Source organism: Python bivittatus, unplaced genomic scaffold (genome assembly GCF_059951505.1).
Source record: "Python bivittatus isolate LINGU-HERP-01145 unplaced genomic scaffold, Pbiv_v1 ctg000680_np1212, whole genome shotgun sequence".
NCBI classification, from domain to species: Eukaryota; Metazoa; Chordata; class Lepidosauria; order Squamata; family Pythonidae; genus Python; species Python bivittatus.
In genome coordinates, this window is record NW_028277095.1 from 10,406,748 (window position 1) to 10,424,653 (window position 17,906).

General features: G+C 48.8%; 2 protein-coding genes across 5 annotated transcripts; one reads left to right on the plus strand and one right to left on the minus strand.

Annotated features, from left to right (window-relative positions):
• On the plus strand, positions 1-14,309 carry TMEM150A (transmembrane protein 150A). 3 transcript variants are annotated; one of them, XM_088152143.1, is made up of 8 exons: positions 1-127; positions 5,523-5,721; positions 8,639-8,686; positions 8,801-8,887; positions 9,053-9,120; positions 12,054-12,181; positions 12,822-12,999; positions 13,402-14,309. In XM_088152143.1, the coding sequence occupies exons 2-8, from the start codon at positions 5,657-5,659 to the stop codon at positions 13,641-13,643; spliced, it is 816 nt and encodes a 271-aa protein (XP_088008269.1). In that variant the 5' UTR covers positions 1-127; positions 5,523-5,656; the 3' UTR covers positions 13,644-14,309. The 3 variants fall into 3 exon arrangements, with proteins under 3 accessions (XP_088008269.1, XP_007434603.1, XP_025026490.1); XM_007434541.4 differs by lacking the exon at positions 1-127 and adding an exon at positions 148-1,083; XM_025170722.2 differs by lacking the exon at positions 1-127 and having other exon boundaries at positions 5,118-5,721.
• Positions 14,310-15,460: 1,151 nt separating this feature from the next.
• On the minus strand, positions 15,461-17,697 carry RNF181 (ring finger protein 181). Of its 2 annotated transcripts, XM_088152145.1 has the most exons (5): positions 17,609-17,697; positions 17,256-17,389; positions 16,532-16,647; positions 16,376-16,450; positions 15,461-15,754 (listed from the first exon to the last, which is right to left on the minus strand). In XM_088152145.1, the coding sequence occupies exons 1-5, from the start codon at positions 17,695-17,697 to the stop codon at positions 15,695-15,697; spliced, it is 474 nt and encodes a 157-aa protein (XP_088008271.1). In that variant the 3' UTR covers positions 15,461-15,694. The 2 variants fall into 2 exon arrangements, with proteins under 2 accessions (XP_088008271.1, XP_088008270.1); XM_088152144.1 differs by having other exon boundaries at positions 16,376-16,647.
• Between the last annotated feature and the right edge of the window lie 209 nt (positions 17,698-17,906).

Genomic DNA, 17,906 nt, shown 5'->3' on the forward strand with positions numbered 1-17,906 from the left:
GCTGAAGACGGGGGCCAGGCCTGGTCAGCTGGGTGGGCGGCCGGGGAAGGGGGGCGCGGGGCGGGCGGGCAGGACCGGCCTGGCCCTCGAACGGTCCGTCGGGCGAAGGAGGCGGCGGCGGCGAGCGGTAAGGGAAGTGCCCTCTGCCCTCCGCGGAGACCCGGCCATCGGGTCCCCACCCCACCCCGGCGTCCATGCCTCCTTCCCCTAAGAGCTGGATTGGCGGATGTCCAGCCTCCCCTGGTGAATGGCTGTCTGCCGCCGAGCCAAGGAGAAGTTATTGCCGCTCCCCCCGCCGCCGATGCGGGACCCTCTGCTGGCGGGGGCGGGCTTCCCCCTCACGGCCAAAGAGCGACCAAGGCGGTGGCGCTGCAAGCCTGTCCCCTGCCCCTGGCAGGGCAATGGCGCGGATGGCAGCGGGAAGGCTTGCGCTGTCCGCCGACGGGGCGTTCACCCCGCGGGGGCCCGCTGGCTGCTCGTGGCGGCGGTGGGGGGGGGCATCCGCCGAGCGACGGCGGTCCAGTCGGGCGGGCTCGGCCTTCCTCCTCTTCTCAGGGGCAGCTGGCCTGGAGCGTGGGCCCGGCGCCGCATGGATCGCCCGTCTGAGGGCCGGGCCGGGCCGGGGCACGTGCGTGGGAAGAGGGAGCTGCCCCGATCCAGGCGCCGCAGGAGCGCCTTGGCTGCTCCGCTCCTCGGTCTGCGCGGCTTTAAGGTTCGCTGCTGGGCCGCCGACGGTGGTGCGTCAGACGCGAGTGGGGGAGAGGCGGGCCGGGAAAGGCCGGCCAGAAGCGGAACCAGGGAAACCGGGGGCGTTTGCTGCGTCGCGGTTGCGGCCGCTGCGAGAAACGGAGGGCTTCGCGGAGCTTCAGGTTCCCGGTGGTCGGAGCGAAGAAGCAAGTTCTGGAGGAGCTTGTCTGTATTGTCAGCACTGGAGGATGCCAATAACACCCCCATCTCAGCCAGCTAGAAAAAATGTTACCTCTCCGTTAGAAATACACCTGTATGTGTGAATGTAGTTTGCTGCTCAAAGTTCTTGGAGAAAGTCTCAGCGTCCGGCGCTCTTTGAATGGCTGCTTGCTAAAGGTTTGTGGAGTAAAAGTAAATTGAGAGGCATGAAAAGTGGCTTCAAAGAGGCTGAAGCCCCCAGACCTGGAGGGAATTTTTTTTCTCCTGAATATAGACATTTTTTAACATTCAGAACAATCTAATAATAAAAATAAGAAAATAAACATTTTTAGGTGCACAACATGTTTCACCTCTGTTTTTCTCCAGTGATGACAATAAACATAAAATGTTAAATGGGATATGGACCCAGAAAAAAACATTAGCATATTAACAAAGCAATTCTCCTGGAACTCTAGATAATAGAGCTTAATCTTCAAGTTATATTGTGCCTAAGGGCTGTTCTTTAAATTTTAACACAAGAGCTAAGCCAGAAATGCCACAGATGAATGAAATTCTGATCAGAAGATGATACAGTTAAAGGCTTAGAAATAAATACATTGGCACTATGTACGTTTCTGTGGCTCTCTAATACTTAGAAGGCAAAAGGAACAGAATTCTGTGGGAAGAATTGAAACAGTGTTCTCCTGATTATCAGCTGATTTAGTTTCTGATCTTCCAGCATGAAATAAACTTTTGAGTTATTCTTAGCTTAAGCTACTGGTAGTGTTGTTACAAAAAGATGGAGGTAGCCTTCTGTATACTTTACAGAATTTCTTAAAGGATAGGAAGGATATAAATGGTTACCAATAGGATGGATAGATCGGACAATGCAGGTGTTGGCAAAGGCTGGTTTTAAAAAGAGATTTGATAAATTCATCAAGGACAGATCTAGCAAGCGTGGAGAGTTAATCAGCAAACAAACTTAATAAATTATTTTTATTATGATGGAGAGAGGGGAGCAGCAAAATACTCATCCCAGGTGAAGGAGTGCAGAAGAGGGGATGTCTCCACCTCTTGGTTATGAGGCATCCAGTAGTAACTTGAAATACAAAATGCTGGACCTTGGCCTGATCCTGCCCAGAGGGGATAAGCAGCAGTAGGAGAATGGGTTTCTTCTGCAGAGAAGTTAGCAGCAGGGTGGAGAAATGGAGGCAGATGGCAGCCAGAGGGCTGTGCCTTTCACTAAACATGCTTGGTCTTCAGGGGATGGGAAAGAGATTGTGAGAGGAGGCTCTGCAAGCACCATGCTAAAAATAAGGTAATTTTTGTGTTAGCTACTCAGTTATTGTGAGCAGAGCAGCATAGAAACATCAGTAATAATAAATTATTTATTAGCCTCAAGCTGTAATGTAAAGATACAAATGAATGAATCTTTGATGCCAGATAGTTCAGTTCTTACAAAGGCAAGAAGACATTTCATTAAAGGCTATGCATTCAGGTGTGTGAAATTGATTTATTTATTCTAAAACATTTGTTACTAGTTGGAAAGATATAAAAAGGCAGGGCAAAGGTGCATTTCAGAATAGCAAGAATGTAGTACAGAAATACTGGAATTCCAGTGTAAGGATTATACAATGAGCATTTGGGCATATTTATACTTTTTGGAGGAAGGAGATAGGAAGACGGTCACTGCACAATTTAACTCTTTCCCTAAACCTACAGGAGCCAAGTGCTATGAAACTATGGGAAATTTCCATTCCAGATCTTTCTGGCTAACCATTGTTCAAAGAAAACAGTGACTAAAGAGAAATACAACATGGGCTGGTGGTAAAGTGGGGCAGTGACATCTGGATGCTCTCTGAAGTTACAATAATGAGCCTTTGCCAGGATGTGTTAGAAGGCTCATTTGGAAGCATCACAAGAAAAATGTATAGCTGAACCTTAAAAATTGATCTCTAAAGGCTTATTTAAAACAATCTGTAAGATTGATGACTTATAACAGCTTGAGTTTTCTTTTAGAAAAGGTCATAAAATCATGGAATGTAGGGATTGGAAGGGATCTTGGAGATCACGTGGTCCAACTCCCTGCCCAGTGCAGAAACGAACAATCTTGATGTTCAGGAAAAAGGGATGAGAACATCTGGAGAATGCCAGGAAGTTTGAGACATGCCTGGAAAAGGAACTGAACATTGAATAAAGGAGATAACTGATGGCAAGTAGCCAAGAGAAATGGTCAGGTCTCAGGCATGCAGGGACTAAGAACCTTGAGAATGACCGGTGGAGCCAGGTGGAGAAGTCTTTCAGCCCAGGAATATTTTTGAAGTACCAGAATGTATTTGTTCTACTCACCAAACCCACTCAATGGTATCCATTGCCAAGTTTTCTTAATCTCAATAATCTAACAGTGGCATGTGGTTTTGTTGCTGTCCAAAATATTATACAAGAGGTGGAAGCACTGGAATACCTCATCCCAAGAACAAGGCAGGTCTCTAAACCAGTGCATCTATGCCAAAGTTTGAAATATACAGGAACAAGTAATTGTGTCAATATAAGGGATGCTCTCCCAAGGTGCTCCAAACAATCTGTAGAACTACAGAAAATAGGAAAGGAAACCTTAGCAGTGATGTTTGCATGTGAACAAAATGGAGAAAAACTATTTAAGCAATTGCTCGTGCAATACCTTCTAAATCCCAAAGGTGGTTACTAGGTACAGATGCCTTCATGTTGAGCTGGACTCTTGATGACTGCATGGGCACGAAGTGTGTACGAGTATGGAAATGGTTTGATATTGCCTTCTTCCAGGGTTTTGTTTAATTTGTAGAATCTTTAATTTCTGGAATTCTCTGGTGGACATCCATCCAAGTACTAACCAGACCAAACTCTGCTTCACTACAGAATGCAAACAAGGTTAGCTAGGCGCAAAAATATATCTGCATATATTGATCAGTTCAACCATGAACAATAGCGATTTCATCCTGGGTGCCTATAGACACATTTGGAGGAAACTGGTATTAACTCATAAAGATTCTATTGGCTGAGCCTTAGGACTAAAAGGGAAGGAATCTCAGTGGGAAAGGGTGGAGTTCTTTTAAACATTCTTATACCACAATGCTGAGCACCAAAGGTCATCTGGAAATTGAACAGTAGACTTAGGAAGCTGATCACTGTCTAGGCAGGGTTTGATGTAATCACGTAAACCTAATATGAAACTTTCAAAGAAAACAACTGTTTTGCTGCTGTTTTGCTGTTTTTTCTGATCCTTCAGAAAGGTCTTGGCAGAGGCTGAGAATGAACTGAGTTGGAACCCAAAGAGAGAGTGGATCCAGCACATTTTGACAAGGAAACACTGAGCTATATCTGGGGGCTGGGCCATTCATGAGTAACCAGGTCTCTTCCAGAAGCTTAGAAATCTCAGCTTTTTTTCTGCAGGAGACTCACATAATGAAAGGGGAGGCTCTCTTTTTGGTGGAGAAATATTTGATAGATTGTCACCTGGAGTAACTCAGTTCTGAAGAACTAAGTCTAGAACAAAAGCCTTAGTAGCCATTTTTGAGTTGAGTTGTGTAAGAACTACACAGATACTTCACTGTCCTCTTGGCAACATTTGTGATGTTTGCTACTAGCAATTTTATAAAGGTGTATTCCAGCTGAACTGATTTCTACTATTAAAAACCAGTTTGCAGGTATGTTTTATGCAGTTCTTGGTGGCATATCTTGCTTTCTTAAATCTTAAGTCAATTTCCTCAGGTCCTGTTCAAATTTGGTGCGGCTGAACTTGGAGAAGGGGCAGGATTATTTGAGCCTGGAGGTCTAGCTATTTCTGTTTTTTGAGCCACTGTTCCATTCTCAAGAGCTTACAGAATTATACCTGCTTGGTGGATGTGGCAAAAGAGATGATGATGTAATGAGGCTCAGCCAAAATAAAGCAAGAGCCTGAAGACTGACCAACTAGCAGGAAAGGAAACACTTTGGAGTTCAACAGTAGAAGTTGGTGGCCTGTGGCCAGCCTTCAGCTGAGTTTGTTACCTGTGCGGTCTCAGTTTCCAAACCAAAAGCCTCAGCTGCAAGTAGAGATCAAGAGGAGGAGGGGGAGATTGGGAATTGCAGCAGGCCAGGGAGTAACCTCCTCTCATTGAGAGTCTTTATTATTATCCTAAACATAATAAAGAGAGGGGGTGGGTGCTGCATTGCTCAAGCAAGGGGGGGGGGCTGGGGATAAAGGGGTGAGGAAATAAGTGCAGCTTCCTAGAGAGCAGGCAACCCTAGCTCATCCCAGAGTCTTGGTGGGGAGCCTTTGCTTGCATTCCTTTCAGAGGAAGACTGAGAGAATCTCTCATCTGCTGACATGTTTTCTGTTCTACTCTCTAAAGCACAGCCTTCCTTTTACTGGAATCTCTGCTCATTTTCTAAAATCAAGGAGAAATGAGGGAAGGACTGGGTAGTATTGGCCCTAGAGAATTCTGCTGTGACTTGAAGCAAGGACTGAAAAGCATTCTGTGGCATTTTTGAAGGGCTGATGATTTGTGATGTTGTCTTGAACATCTGGAGGAGACGCAACTTCAGAAAACACTTGCATGGTCAGACAACCAACCAAGACTCTGACTGACCCATCTTTTTTTTCCCTGCTTCTCTTCTAGGAGGTGTCTTTGGATGATTCCAGCTGGAGACCTTGGGCTATAGCTAGGTCCCTCCCATCCCATCCCTCCTCTCCTCTCCTCCCCTTCCCTCCCCTCCCCTCCCCCTCTTAAGGGTCCCCTTCCTGTACTCACTAATGACTGCGTGGATCATCCTTCCCATCAGCCTCTCTGCCTTCTCAATCACTGGAATATGGATCGTGTAAGAGCTGTTGTGATTTATGGCTGGGTCATGCATGAAAAGTGGAGCTTGCACGCTTGTGTCCTCCTATAGAGAAGCACAAGGTTCTTTTGCTACTCCCTGGGCTCCAAATGTTGCTGCAGAATTGTGTCAGCAATTCTCTTGGGCAACCTGCTGGCAGAGTTACATGCCCAAAGGTTACTTAGCAAATGTGTTGCCAAGTCATGGCCTGAATATGCTGTAATTCATGAAGGAACATGATCGTTGTGTAGCTCTCTGCATTTTGAATAGAGGCTGGAATTGAATGTGCTGGAGACCACAAGGGACCTAAAGCCAGATCATGTCCACGTCCCCTATGCAAAGGGCAGTTTGTGGCTACTTCCTCCTCCTGCCCCAGCTCACTTCAAGGTCTGGGTTAGCCAGAGCTTCACTTGCGAGGCCGCTGCTTCCATGGTTTTGTAGGCCAGCAGCAAGGAGGCCCTTGATCTTTCAGTGCCAGGTTGGGTCTAACATGGCTCACCTGGCCACATCATGGCTACATTTATCATGATGCTCTTGGGAGGATACAAATACAGTACATACTTAGAACTTACTGGCTCTCTGGCTCGAGGTCCCACACGAACAGGGCAGGCTGATCGCAAAAGGTGGTGTCGCTTGTTGCTGAACTGCAACTTTAATCTTAGTACGTGCTGCTCCTCAGGATGATTTGATTGATACGTCTAAGCCATGAGGCTTCTTCCTTGTAGCACAAACAGAGCGAGGGGTGTGGGGAGGAATAGCAGCAAGTTTGCAGTGACCAGGGGATGGCTGCACAATAGCGCCTTGTCTTTTTTCCAGAAAGAGCCCCAGACAGGGTGTGTTCTTGCCTTACCCAGCTTTTGCCACCGAGAAGACCTTTCCATCCGGCCTCAGGAAGGGGAGGAGGGAAAGACCCTTTGCAGACAGCATGGAAGTGCCTCCTCCACCAGAGCCTGCAAAGGAAGCTTTGCACTGTGCCTCCACTTGGAAGAATAGGGGGGTTATGTTTATTACAACTATTGCTCAATTGCCTTTTTGTTCCTCCAAAGCAATTTACTATTTAACATCACACAGAGCAAAATTACATTTGAAGGAGGAGAAGTTCTGGCCCCAAAGCAAAGTGTTTCCTGCAGCAACTGCAGCTTTGTTGAAAAGCGGGGGGGGGGGGGGGCCTTTTCTAAGCAACGTTGACATGGTGATTTTGATAACTAAACTGAGCAGCTCCCCAGTTGTTTATTCAGACTCAGTATAATGGTCAAGATTTATCCGTGTTGTTGGCCTGGCCCACCCCCACATTAGAGAGTGGTATGGTGCCAGAGCTGGTTGCTGGGCACACCAGTGTTTTGCTGACCTGGCCTTTGGGCCAGGAAGGCATGGAGGAGATTTCAGTTCAGGAGAAAGGACTGTGGCGGCTATCAGCCAGCCCTTGCCTCTGGACAGGCTACTCTGTCCAAAAGGTTCTCCAGGGGGAAATGCCCACCCCCTTTGGGGAGGCAGGTGAGACTTCCTGGCAAATGACAGCTTTAAACAGCCCAGGTGGGATGATTGTTTTTTAGTCGACTTTTGCATTTTGTTTATTGGTTGTGTTGTCTGGTTGTTTTTAATTATGTGAGCTGCCCAGAGTCACAAATGTAAGATGGGCAGCTATACAAATTGAACAAATAAACAAACTGGGGTTCAGGGGAAATAGCTAAAAACCAGTACTTACCCCAATACCTGGGTTTCCAAAGGGAGATATGGAGCACCCCAAAATCAACACCCTCAGACCATTCCAAAGTTTACTACCAATTGTGTATTTCCACCGTGTCTGGACATTGTATCCTTGTAGTTTGGGCAGGTGATTTTATCATTGGTGCTTGTAAACCAACTAGATTTCTAGATGGTTACCATAACTTTGAGCACACAAACATATGTATGGGTCTCATTCAACTTACCAGTTTTCAGGCATCCACAGAAAATTGGTGAAACAAAATGATGTAAGACTTAAGGACGGGTTTGCAGTGCTTACAGCAACAGGTTTTTAAGCTTTTCCTCTGGATCCCAGTTTCAAATGTCAGTACCCTTTTTATTACAGCCCCCCAAAACTTTAGTGTTCATCTTGGGCAGAAACCCAAATTTGGAGCTTTTTATTGCTATATTCTCAAAGGCAAGCTAAGCTTAAGCGCAGAGGTTGGCTGTGTGGGAAGGCAGGCAAAGGTCAGATTCTTATCTGGCCTCCTGAGGGCTGCTTTGAAAGAATTGTCCTAACTTCAGTATTATTCCCAGCTGGGCCAGTTCTCTGAGCAAACAGCAGGAACCCGTTGAGACTTAAATTTCTAGTTTTTTGGTTTGCTGGAAATTTTGTACAGCTTGTTTTTCAGGGATGGAAGTTTCCGGTCTCAGGGTAGTGTACTGGATCTTGACAATATATCCTTAGTGGGCCAGGAATTCCCCGTCTTGTCTGAAGGGTGTCACACCCTTTTTCAGTAAATGAGAGGTTGAAAGGCCCATAGGGAAAGATCAGTGAGCAATCCCTAGATGGGGAGGTGAATGAGATCCATGCCCTCATCACGGTCCTGTTCGCCTGTAATCTTCTGTCTCGCTAAACTGGCCCTTGGAAGGTGAAACTGGTTTCTTCTAAATACTTTGTGGGCCTGAGGATGAGACCCACTTGGGAGTTCTGGCTCTGACTAGGCTGAAGGAGGCCTCTGCCTGGAAATCTGCATCCTCGACCATTTCAGTGGAATTTAAAGACACAGTTTGTTCAACTGATTTGCTATTGTTGTTGCTTTGATTGGTTGAGAACTTTGAGCAATCAGCTGGAGAGCCAAGGGAGGGAGGCTAATATGGACTTCCTTAAATATTAGGGATCTGCTTGTTTTCAGACTTACTCAATTCTTGCTGTCTTAACACCCATTTTGTTCCATTTTGCTTCTTCTAGGTATGCCATGGCAGTAGTGAACCACCACGTGTGCCCTGTTGAGAACTGGTGAGTTGTGCTGGAAAGCAGGAGGACATCCTGTTAGTGGGATAGTGGAGGTCATTGTGTTTCTTCTTCCTGGAGCCTCTTATAATACCACTTACTCTCTCCAAATGGCTGCAGGTCATACAACGAGTCTTGTTCTGCTGATTCTACCAAACATGGCTACCCCAAAAGCTGCTGCACCTTGGAAGATATCCCTTTGATCAGGTGAGCTTTGCGTTGCAGAGAATGAGCCAACGGCTGCATTTGCCGTTCTAGATGTGGCGTCATAAAACAGTGCCAGGCAGTTCCAAACTGGGCAGCTTCAAAGCAAATGGGTAGAATGACTTGCTGGTTTCTAACCTGTGCTAATCCTCTTCTCTTTTCCTCTAGTAAATGTGGCACTTACCCTCCTGAGAGCTGTCTCTTCAGCCTTATTGGAAACATTGGAGCTTTCTTGGGTAAGTATTTGTTTCCCTCTCTTTTCCCAATTTCATAACCATGTTGAGAAGTTGGTGGCAGGATGCCAGTCCCAGGGTTGGCCATCTGGACTCAATCAACAGCTGCCTGAGATATGATCCCAGGCAGCAGGACTTTCCAGAGCAGGTGTTTAGCTTTCAAGATCAGTCCTCCTTTTAAAATAGGAGGTAATCAAAAGCGGCAGAGAGAGAGAGGCTGGTTAATAATGTACAGAATTAATTTTCATTTAATATACAGGAAACTTCTGATCTGCTCTAAGCATCTAAACAGGTCTCAATATCCTTCAAGCTAAACTTTTAAAATTCAACATCCATATAATCCAAACTCCCTTTGAGTGTGCCATGTGGAAGAAAGCCACGATAGAAATATTTTAAATAAATCAGTGAAGTAGTCTATAGAAAGAGATAGAGCATTCTTTCCTCCAGAAATTCTGCTAACTGAGCTTTTTTGCAAAATTTGGATCTTCACATCATGGAGGTTTGCCTTCCTCCATCCCGCCCTGGACCCCTGGCATTTGGGGTTCCAACAAGTATCACCTGTGTACATCAGAGAATAACAGATCCACCTAGAGGAAGGGTTGGAAGGGATCAAAGTCCATCCTGCTGCCCAGTGTAGGAATCCACCACTGGGGCACCCAGACAGATAGCCATCCAGCCTCTGCTTAACAGCTCCAGCATAGGAATGTCTGCCAACTCCCCTGGCAGCCTGTTCCATCGCTGAACCACATTTATGGTTAGGAAATTTCTCTCTTGCCCAACTGAAATCTCATTCCATGTATTTTAACCCATGGCTTCTGCCCTGTCTTCTACATGGCACTGTCCAGTTACTTACTTACTTACATTATTGGATTTGTAAGGCCACTTAATTGTCAAACAATTCAAGGTGGCGTACAGGACAAATGAAAAACACAGTATAATAATAAAAGATTAATCAAATAGCAAACAGCCCATGATGGGAAGAAAGAAAATTAAATTGTCTTCTCATACTAGTGGGTTAACTGGACCTGCTGGACGAGTCAGGCCTTTGCAACTTCCTGAAAGACACCGGTGTCAGGACTATGCAGGCAGCGGGGCTCTAGGGGGCAGGAACAGCAGATATCTTCTCTTCTTCAGGCAAAGCATTCCAAGCACCTCTTTCCTGGCCTGTTACCATCTTTGTTGCTGTCCTCTGGGAACACTACTGTTTGTCAAAGTCTTTGCCAAAATGCAGTGTTCAGAACTGGACACAATATGCTGGATGTGTCTGACAATGACTTCTCTTAATTTTGACACTGTATTCTGTTGATGCAGCCTACAATTGCATTTGCTCTTTTTGCAGCTGCATCACACTCTTGGCTCATGTTCAGCTTGTGATCCATCAAGATACCCAGATCCTTTTGACACATATAGCAGTCCAGTATGGTCTCCCCCATACTGGATTCATATTTTTCATGTTCTTCCTCAAATGCAGGATTTTGTATTTGTTCCTTTTGAAATTCATCTTGCTGATTTATAATCTTATACTGTATACTGATTAAATTTATATTTCCCCCTTGGGCATACATAATGGTCCTTCCCTCTATTTTCCCCACAGCAACTGGTTCAAAGTCACCCAGTGAGCTCCCATGTCTGAGGGTGAATTAGGCCTTGGTCTCCCCAGTGCTAGTCCAGCAGCTTAACTGCTACACCGGGTGGAAGGTCTCCTGGTGTGGATCCTCCTGAATCTTCATCTGGTCCTTGAATGTGTTTGCTCTTTCTTCCTAACTTTGTGTTGTCTGTTAATTTGTTAATCAGTACACCCCTCCAGTCTGATGTAAAGTCATTAACATCCAGTTTCAGTATGATTGTTTGAGCAACCCTTTATCTTCCTAATGGTGACATAGTCCAGCCCATGTTTGGCCACTTCCTACTAGAATTGGATGGGAGGCTTTACCGAAGACAAGGTACTGTATGTCCACCACATTCACATGACCATCTAAACTGGTGTATTGACTTGGCATGGTTCCTTCTTGAGAAATCCATGTTGGCTCTTGCCAAGCAATATATTCTTGTCCAAAGGCTCACAAACTTACCAGTTCCAGAAATCTGCCAGATATAAGCATCAAGCAGAGAGGCCCATGGTTGCCAGGGGCCGCTTCCCCCCCTTTCGGAAGATAGGAACGCTCCAGTCTTCTGGGGCTCTGAAATGATCCCTACAAGCTTCATCAAGATTCCTGCAGAGCCCAGTCCTGTCCCTCCCTCCTGACCATTTCTTTGCTTCACTTGAGTTGCCACTTTCTCCATTTGTCAGTTCTGTTTGATCACAGATCCCCTTTGGGGAGAAGACCAAAGCAAAGTAGGAATTGAGAAGCTCTGCCCAGTTTCTATTACCTGTTAATTGTCCATGTTCTCCTAGCTCAGGTCCACCACTTTTGAGACTGACATGGTCCCAAACGCCCTTCTCATTGCTCTTAAAGTCCCTCTAAAAGCCTGAGTTCCCTTTGTGCTTTAGCCTCTCTGAATGTCTCCCGATATTAGTTATTTGCTAATATTCTTCCTTGATTACACCCACCTTCCATTTCCTATACATGTTGCTGCCAACTCATAGCTCAAACACCCTCTTTGTGCATCCACATGCTTTTCTAAGCTCACCCCTCCCTCTCCCCCTCGCCCCCCATTTTTCTTTTCATTGGAATGTTGTGCTCACTGGAATTCATGGTCATAAAACTTAGGGTGTTATGTTTTTGCATGTCCTAGTTTGTGTTGATAAACCAGCCAGCTGGGTTCACACAACGTATTAAGGCTTAACATAGTTTGCTTAGTTTTGACTGTGCCCTGTTGTGCACGCATCTGTGGGGTTCTGTCCTTGCGAAGGTCACCCCCTGAGGTTCGGGAACTTGTTCTCTTCTGCTTTGCACGCTGAGCTTGACTTGCCTGCTCTCTCGTCTCCCTCCTAGTGGCAGTCGTCTGCTTCCTGCGCTACGGGCAACTCCTAGAGCAGAGCCAAGCATCCAGGGTGAACACGGCAGCCCTTGTCACGGGTTGCACCAACGCAGCTGGCCTTGTTGTGGTCGGGAATTTTCAGGTGGGTTGAGAGAAGGGGTTGAGTGGCAGATTTTTTCCCACACTTCAACAAAAGCAGGTAAATCATTCAGCTGGAATCAGGCAATAAATGCCACTGTAACGCTGCATTTGCTTTAAAAACCCGAGCCAGTCTGGCCCACCTCCCAAGGAAGGCCTTTGTAAATGCGGGGCTGCAAGGAAGATGCACTCTAGGAGGGGGCAGAGAACTCCTCTCTGGCCAGGCCATTCAGCGTTGCGAGGGTGGGAGCGGATATCTCCGTCACAGTTAAACCTGTGGCTGCATTTGTCACGCTAACCTGTCTCCATGACAGCTCTCCACATTGCAGGATATTTGTGTTCCCCGAGAGGCAACTGCTGCTTTCCGGTGGCGGGGGGTGGGGGGGAGGAGTTGAAGCTGTGGGGATGACAGCCTCCCACAAAGCACACTGTGGCAGTGTGTGTTGCGTTCCATTAGGGTGGGAGAGTGGATCAGGGTTCTGCCTCAGTGGCTTAATTGGAGCCAGATGTGTCCTGGGCAGGAAGCCCCCACTTTAACTGTAAGGGGGAGCCCTTTGCTTAGTTGCCCAGCTTGGCGCTGAGGCAGATCTTGCTCGTAGAAACCCAAGAGGAACCATTCTTTTTGGGCTTGCCACTGCCTTCAGGTGGATTATGCCAAGTCTCTTCACTACATTGGAGCTGGAGTTGCCTTCCCAGCGGGTCTGCTTTTCGTCTGCCTCCAGTGCTTCCTCTCCTATCACATTGCTGTCTCTTCCCTGGACTTCTGGATGGCACATCTACGTGTTTTCCTCACCACTGTGGCCTTCATCTCCCTTGTCCTCAGTATCCTTTTCTGGCAACGTGCTGGTTGGGGAGAGGCTGTGATGGGCGAGGGGCTTCGGAGAGTGCTCTCCTGCGTCGCAGAACTCTGCTTGCCGAGGGTCTCCCTGAGGCCGAGAGTCCCCTTGTCCTGTTTCTCCTCCAACTGACATCATGTATCTGCCCACCTCTTTAGCTCCTGTGCTTTCTCAGAAGCTTGTAGGCACAAATCTCCCCCATGCAGAAGAACCATGTGCTGTAAGATCCCTGGCCAAGCCCAGATTTCATTCCCACATAGAAGAGGCGCTGTTTCTGCTCTCTGAGCCACCCTGGGAACAGCACTGCCATCAGCTTCCCTGCCTGGGCACCCTGCATCCTCTGGGTGAGGGCGTCTTCTTCCCTGACCTTCCCTTGACTCTGCTACAGGTGGCATCTTCTTTATCCATGAGAGCTTCCTCCTACAGCACCTGGCTGCCATCTGTGAATGGGTCTTTGTCATTGACATCCTCGTTTTCTATGGAACCTTCACCTACGAGTTTGGTGCCGTCTCCAACGAGACCCTAGTGGCTGCTCTGCAGCACTCAAATGGCAGAGGCTGCAAGTCGCCAGGCAGCAGCAGCACCTCCACCCACCTGAACTGCCACCCAGAGAGCATTGCCATGATATGAGGGTGCCAGGAGAGAGGGCAGGTTCATCCCATCCTTTCTGCTACTGTGGCAGGCTGTCTTTGTTTCCCTGAAGGGGAAGAGGGCGTCAGCTCCGTCCTGACAATTTTTATACCAAGATTGTTTTTTAAAGAATATATTGCTGCCCACTCCCAGCCCCTCTGAGAAATGGTCCATCTTCCAAACATACAGTGGATCTCTTTGCCCAGCCTTGTGGCACTTTGCCTACCAGAGTCTGATCTCCTGATCGCTTGCCACCCTTCAGGGAGCGCCTCAGAGCCAAAAGGGTCCTCTGGCCAGCTTCAGATATTTGGGGTACCCAAGAACCCAGGCTCCTCTGGCAAAACTTGTGCCTCATGGCCACCCCTTTTTTTGGGGGGGGGAAGAGTGTTTCTTAAGCTGCAGAAGGAAATATATTATGGGGGAAGCCCCCTGTGCTAGTGGAAACATTCCTCATCTTTTTCCATGCCTTTTAAGAAAATAAATCTGAAGTGGTGGTAGGATTTGGAACTGGGCAAGGGAGAGAGTACCCCCACCCACTAAACGTTTTCATTCCTAATATACAGAGTTTTCATCTCTTCAGCCCTGGATAAAATGGTTTGGTATTTTTTAGAACTTTTTTATATCTTTATCTATATAAAATATGTATAAAAAGTTATCAGAGAAGGATTCCTGTGTGGTGCACAAGGGTGTTTTTTGTGTTAAGGATCTGTTTTGCTAAGCTGGGGGAACTTTTCCCTCGAAGCACTTCCCCAGGGCAGCAGAAGGCAAGGTGAGGTTTACCCCAAGGACCCCCCTTTGCCTTCCAGGTTCTCTGTTACCCACATCAAAGCTTGGCTCAACATCTGGTTAGCACATGGACATAACATCCCACTTGTTTCCACTCATACTTTTGCTGAGGAAAATGTTCCATCTTGGTGTCCTGGATTAACTGCAGGGTTCCTCCTGCCACCCATATCTACTTCAGAGTTGTGTGACAGAATAGTTCCTTGTTCTGCAAAGTTAAGGTGTTGATGCTATGATACAAGGGGGTCTGTAAGCTTGATAAAAATGCTACAACTTGCTGCTCCATATGACCCAGCCATAACGGTGGAGTCAGGCATCTCCAGACAAGGTGGTCACAGAAGCCAATTGTTTACTTTCATGTCAAGATAACTTGTCCTCCATCCTCTGAAGGAGATAAGTTGAAGGACTGTGCCAGTTGGCAGTTGGTCTCCCAAAAAATGCCTGGTTAATTAAATAGCCGAATCAGCATCTCTGCAATCCAGCTTAACAGAGGGAGGTCTTGGTTGGGGTTCTTCCATTTGACTTGGGCAGAGAAGGGATCTTGGCCAGAGGCTGCTAGAAGCCAGTGCCCTTCCTGGCCCTGGGGTTGTGAATGGCAGGCTGGCCTCATCTCGTCCCACTGGGACTTGTGGTCCTACATATTTTACACACATGAACCAGACACCCCAACCTTCTCCCACCCTGGAACAAAGTGTGAGGCAAAGTGATCATAAGCTGAGGTGGCCCTTCACAGCAGCTCTGCCTCCACAGCAACTTTCTAACCATACTTTGCCTCCTCTCCCCCACATCTGGCTAAGCTGGTGCAACTTTCAGTGAAAAGCAGCTGCAGAATAATTTCCAATGTGCAGCTAGTTCTATGCTGGACTTTTGCAAGTTGTAGGAATTAGCGTGGCAGGATGTGATATGAGAAGAAAAGGGAAAAAGTGGAGATAAACAACACTAATTTCCTTGCGTATGGCCTACTGGGAGGCAGTTTCCCCTCATCTCTGCCCCAGCAATTCCAGACAACCTCAGCATCAGAAAACAGGCATGTGTAATCTTTATTTATTTATTAGGTATTCAATAATACCTCTGAGCTGTGTGTGTTTGGGGACTGGCTTAGGGAAAGAAAAAGCACTTAGAATGTTTGCATGTTTACTCCTGAGGAGAAGGGGCAGAGGGTGTCCCTTCCAAGTGCTGCTTTTCTTGCCCCCCAAAGCTGCATCTGTCCCTTGCCACTGCAGAAGTCCCTGTTGTTTGCACCAGACAACGATGGCAACACTGCGGGGTCATGTGTACATCATGCCATGTAGATATTCCAGTCGTTGTGCTTGCTGCTGCCTCCGAACCTTGAAGATTAAAATAGAGGCGTTCGTCCTGTGAACCCCAAATCTCAGCACATCACCCCTCCCTAGACTTTGCGGTTTCTCATGCCACAGCACGGGGATAAGATGCCAAAATTATGAAGGCAGGAGCAACATGGTGCCTTGTGGAACAGTTGCTTTGCTTACAGGTTCCTGCCGAACCAGAATGGAAAGCAATGCAAAAGGGAGTAACCACATATATCCGTAGTCACAATGTAACACAATCACTCCTGACGCTTCCTCCTCATTTCCATGTTCTGATCTAAATGGCTCTGTCAGATCTGCCTGAAAAGGTTTTATAAATACCATAACCAAATGTGAAGTGAGGGCCTGCAACACACGGTGCAGCACGGCATCTTTCTATCCAGCGTTCCCAGCAGCAGATTACATTGTCCACCTTGCCTTTGCTCCTGTAACCCATCGGCCGGCTGTGGTCCCTGCTTGCTGGTGAGTTTCTGGATGCATGTGGGCTTCCCAGTCTTGGGGAGGGTTGAAGGAAGCCTGCTCTGGGCCCCAGGTGAACTCAGGGTCCTTCCAACCCAGGTAGAGCTGCTTAGCAGCTGGCTGCTGCTGTTTCAACCCAGCACCAGTGCCTTCCACACTCACCTTGTCCTCCTTGTACTCTTCATATTGCTCATCATCTGTGGGCAGCTCATGGCGGCACAGTGGGCATGAATTTGTCTGGACAGGAGAAAAGTGTGAGCACCTGTGTCTGGGGAGAGGCCGGGGAAACAGCTTCCCATCTCCCTCCCTGCTTCTCACCTTTCCAAGCCAGGGAAGGATACAGCCTGTGTGGAAAAGATGCTGGCAGGGCATCTTCCTCACCCCCTCCTGTTCCTCGAATTCCAGCAGGCATACAGGACACTTCAGCCCCTTATCTGGGCACCAGGCAGATCAGAGGGACAGAGAAACAACACAGCATCTACACCACCGCAAGCCTATGCTTTCAAATTCTGAGCTCAAAAATCTCCCCCAAATTGATCCCCAAGAAAACTCAGACCCTATCTTTGCAAACTCTCTCCATCTTACTTTGATGGGTGGGTTGGCCTTTTGACATTTTGTCAAAGGGGATTTGAGGGGGACTTGAAGGGGAGGGAGGCCAGGAAAATGCTGAAAGCAGGCCCCCTGGACAGCAAGCCCCCTGGATAACAAGGACCTTCACAGTCAAGGGGGTTTTGACCCGGTTCCTTGTTTTCAAGTGAGCAGCATCGCGCCACTGGGCTCCCCTTCTAATCACAAAGACCACCGCTGATCAAATGCCGAAGAACTGGAGCAGAAGGTGCTGCGCCCCGGCATCGAAGGGCAAGCGCAGGAGCTGGTCCTGTATCCCATCCAGCTCTCCTCCTACCCCCCCAGACCCCAATTCCGTCCGGCTCGCCAGCTTCGGCTCGCAGAAGTACAGCCCCACCCCCGATCCAGACTCCTAAGGCGCTGGCAGGCCTTCATCCCTCCCCCCAACCATAGGGAAAGCCAGCCCCTCTCCCACCTGCTTGCAGGGCGGTGACCCGAACCTCGGGAAGGCTCTCGACAGCCCGTCTGGCGGCTGGCGGGGGAAGCCGGTGGTCCCAGTCGCCCCCCCGCAGGGAGCCCACGTCGATCTCCAGGCCGTTGAAGAGAGACCTGGAGGCACGGGAAACCGACCCGTGAGACCGGCGCCTCCTTCCCGCCGCGGAAGCCCCGGGACAGGCGTCGGGAAGAGCCCGCCCGGCCCGGCCGGGCCGGGGCAAGCGGCCTGCAGCTCGGCGTACTTGGCGCCGCGTCACGACCGGGCCCGGACTCGGCTGGGCTGGCGCCGCCCGCGCGTGGCCGCGCGCCCCTCCCCCGAGCCCCCTCCCCCACCTGGCCAGCTCCAGCAGGGCGCGCCGAGGCAAGTCCCCCCGGGGCGCGGGGCCCGGCTCACAGTCGTGCTCCTCGAAGTACGACGCCATCGCCGGCGGAAGCGGGGCAGCCCCGCCCCGCCCCCTCATTGGGCGGGACGGGGCGGGGCGGGGCGCGGAAGGCCGGCCGGGGGCGGTTCGCCCGGCCGCTTGGGGCGGCCCGGGGCTGGCTGGGGCGGTGGCCGGGTCGCGCGCCCGGGCGCGGGGCGGGAGAGGCGGGGAGCCGCGCTCCTCTCCCCGCTTGCTCGGGGGAGCAGGGG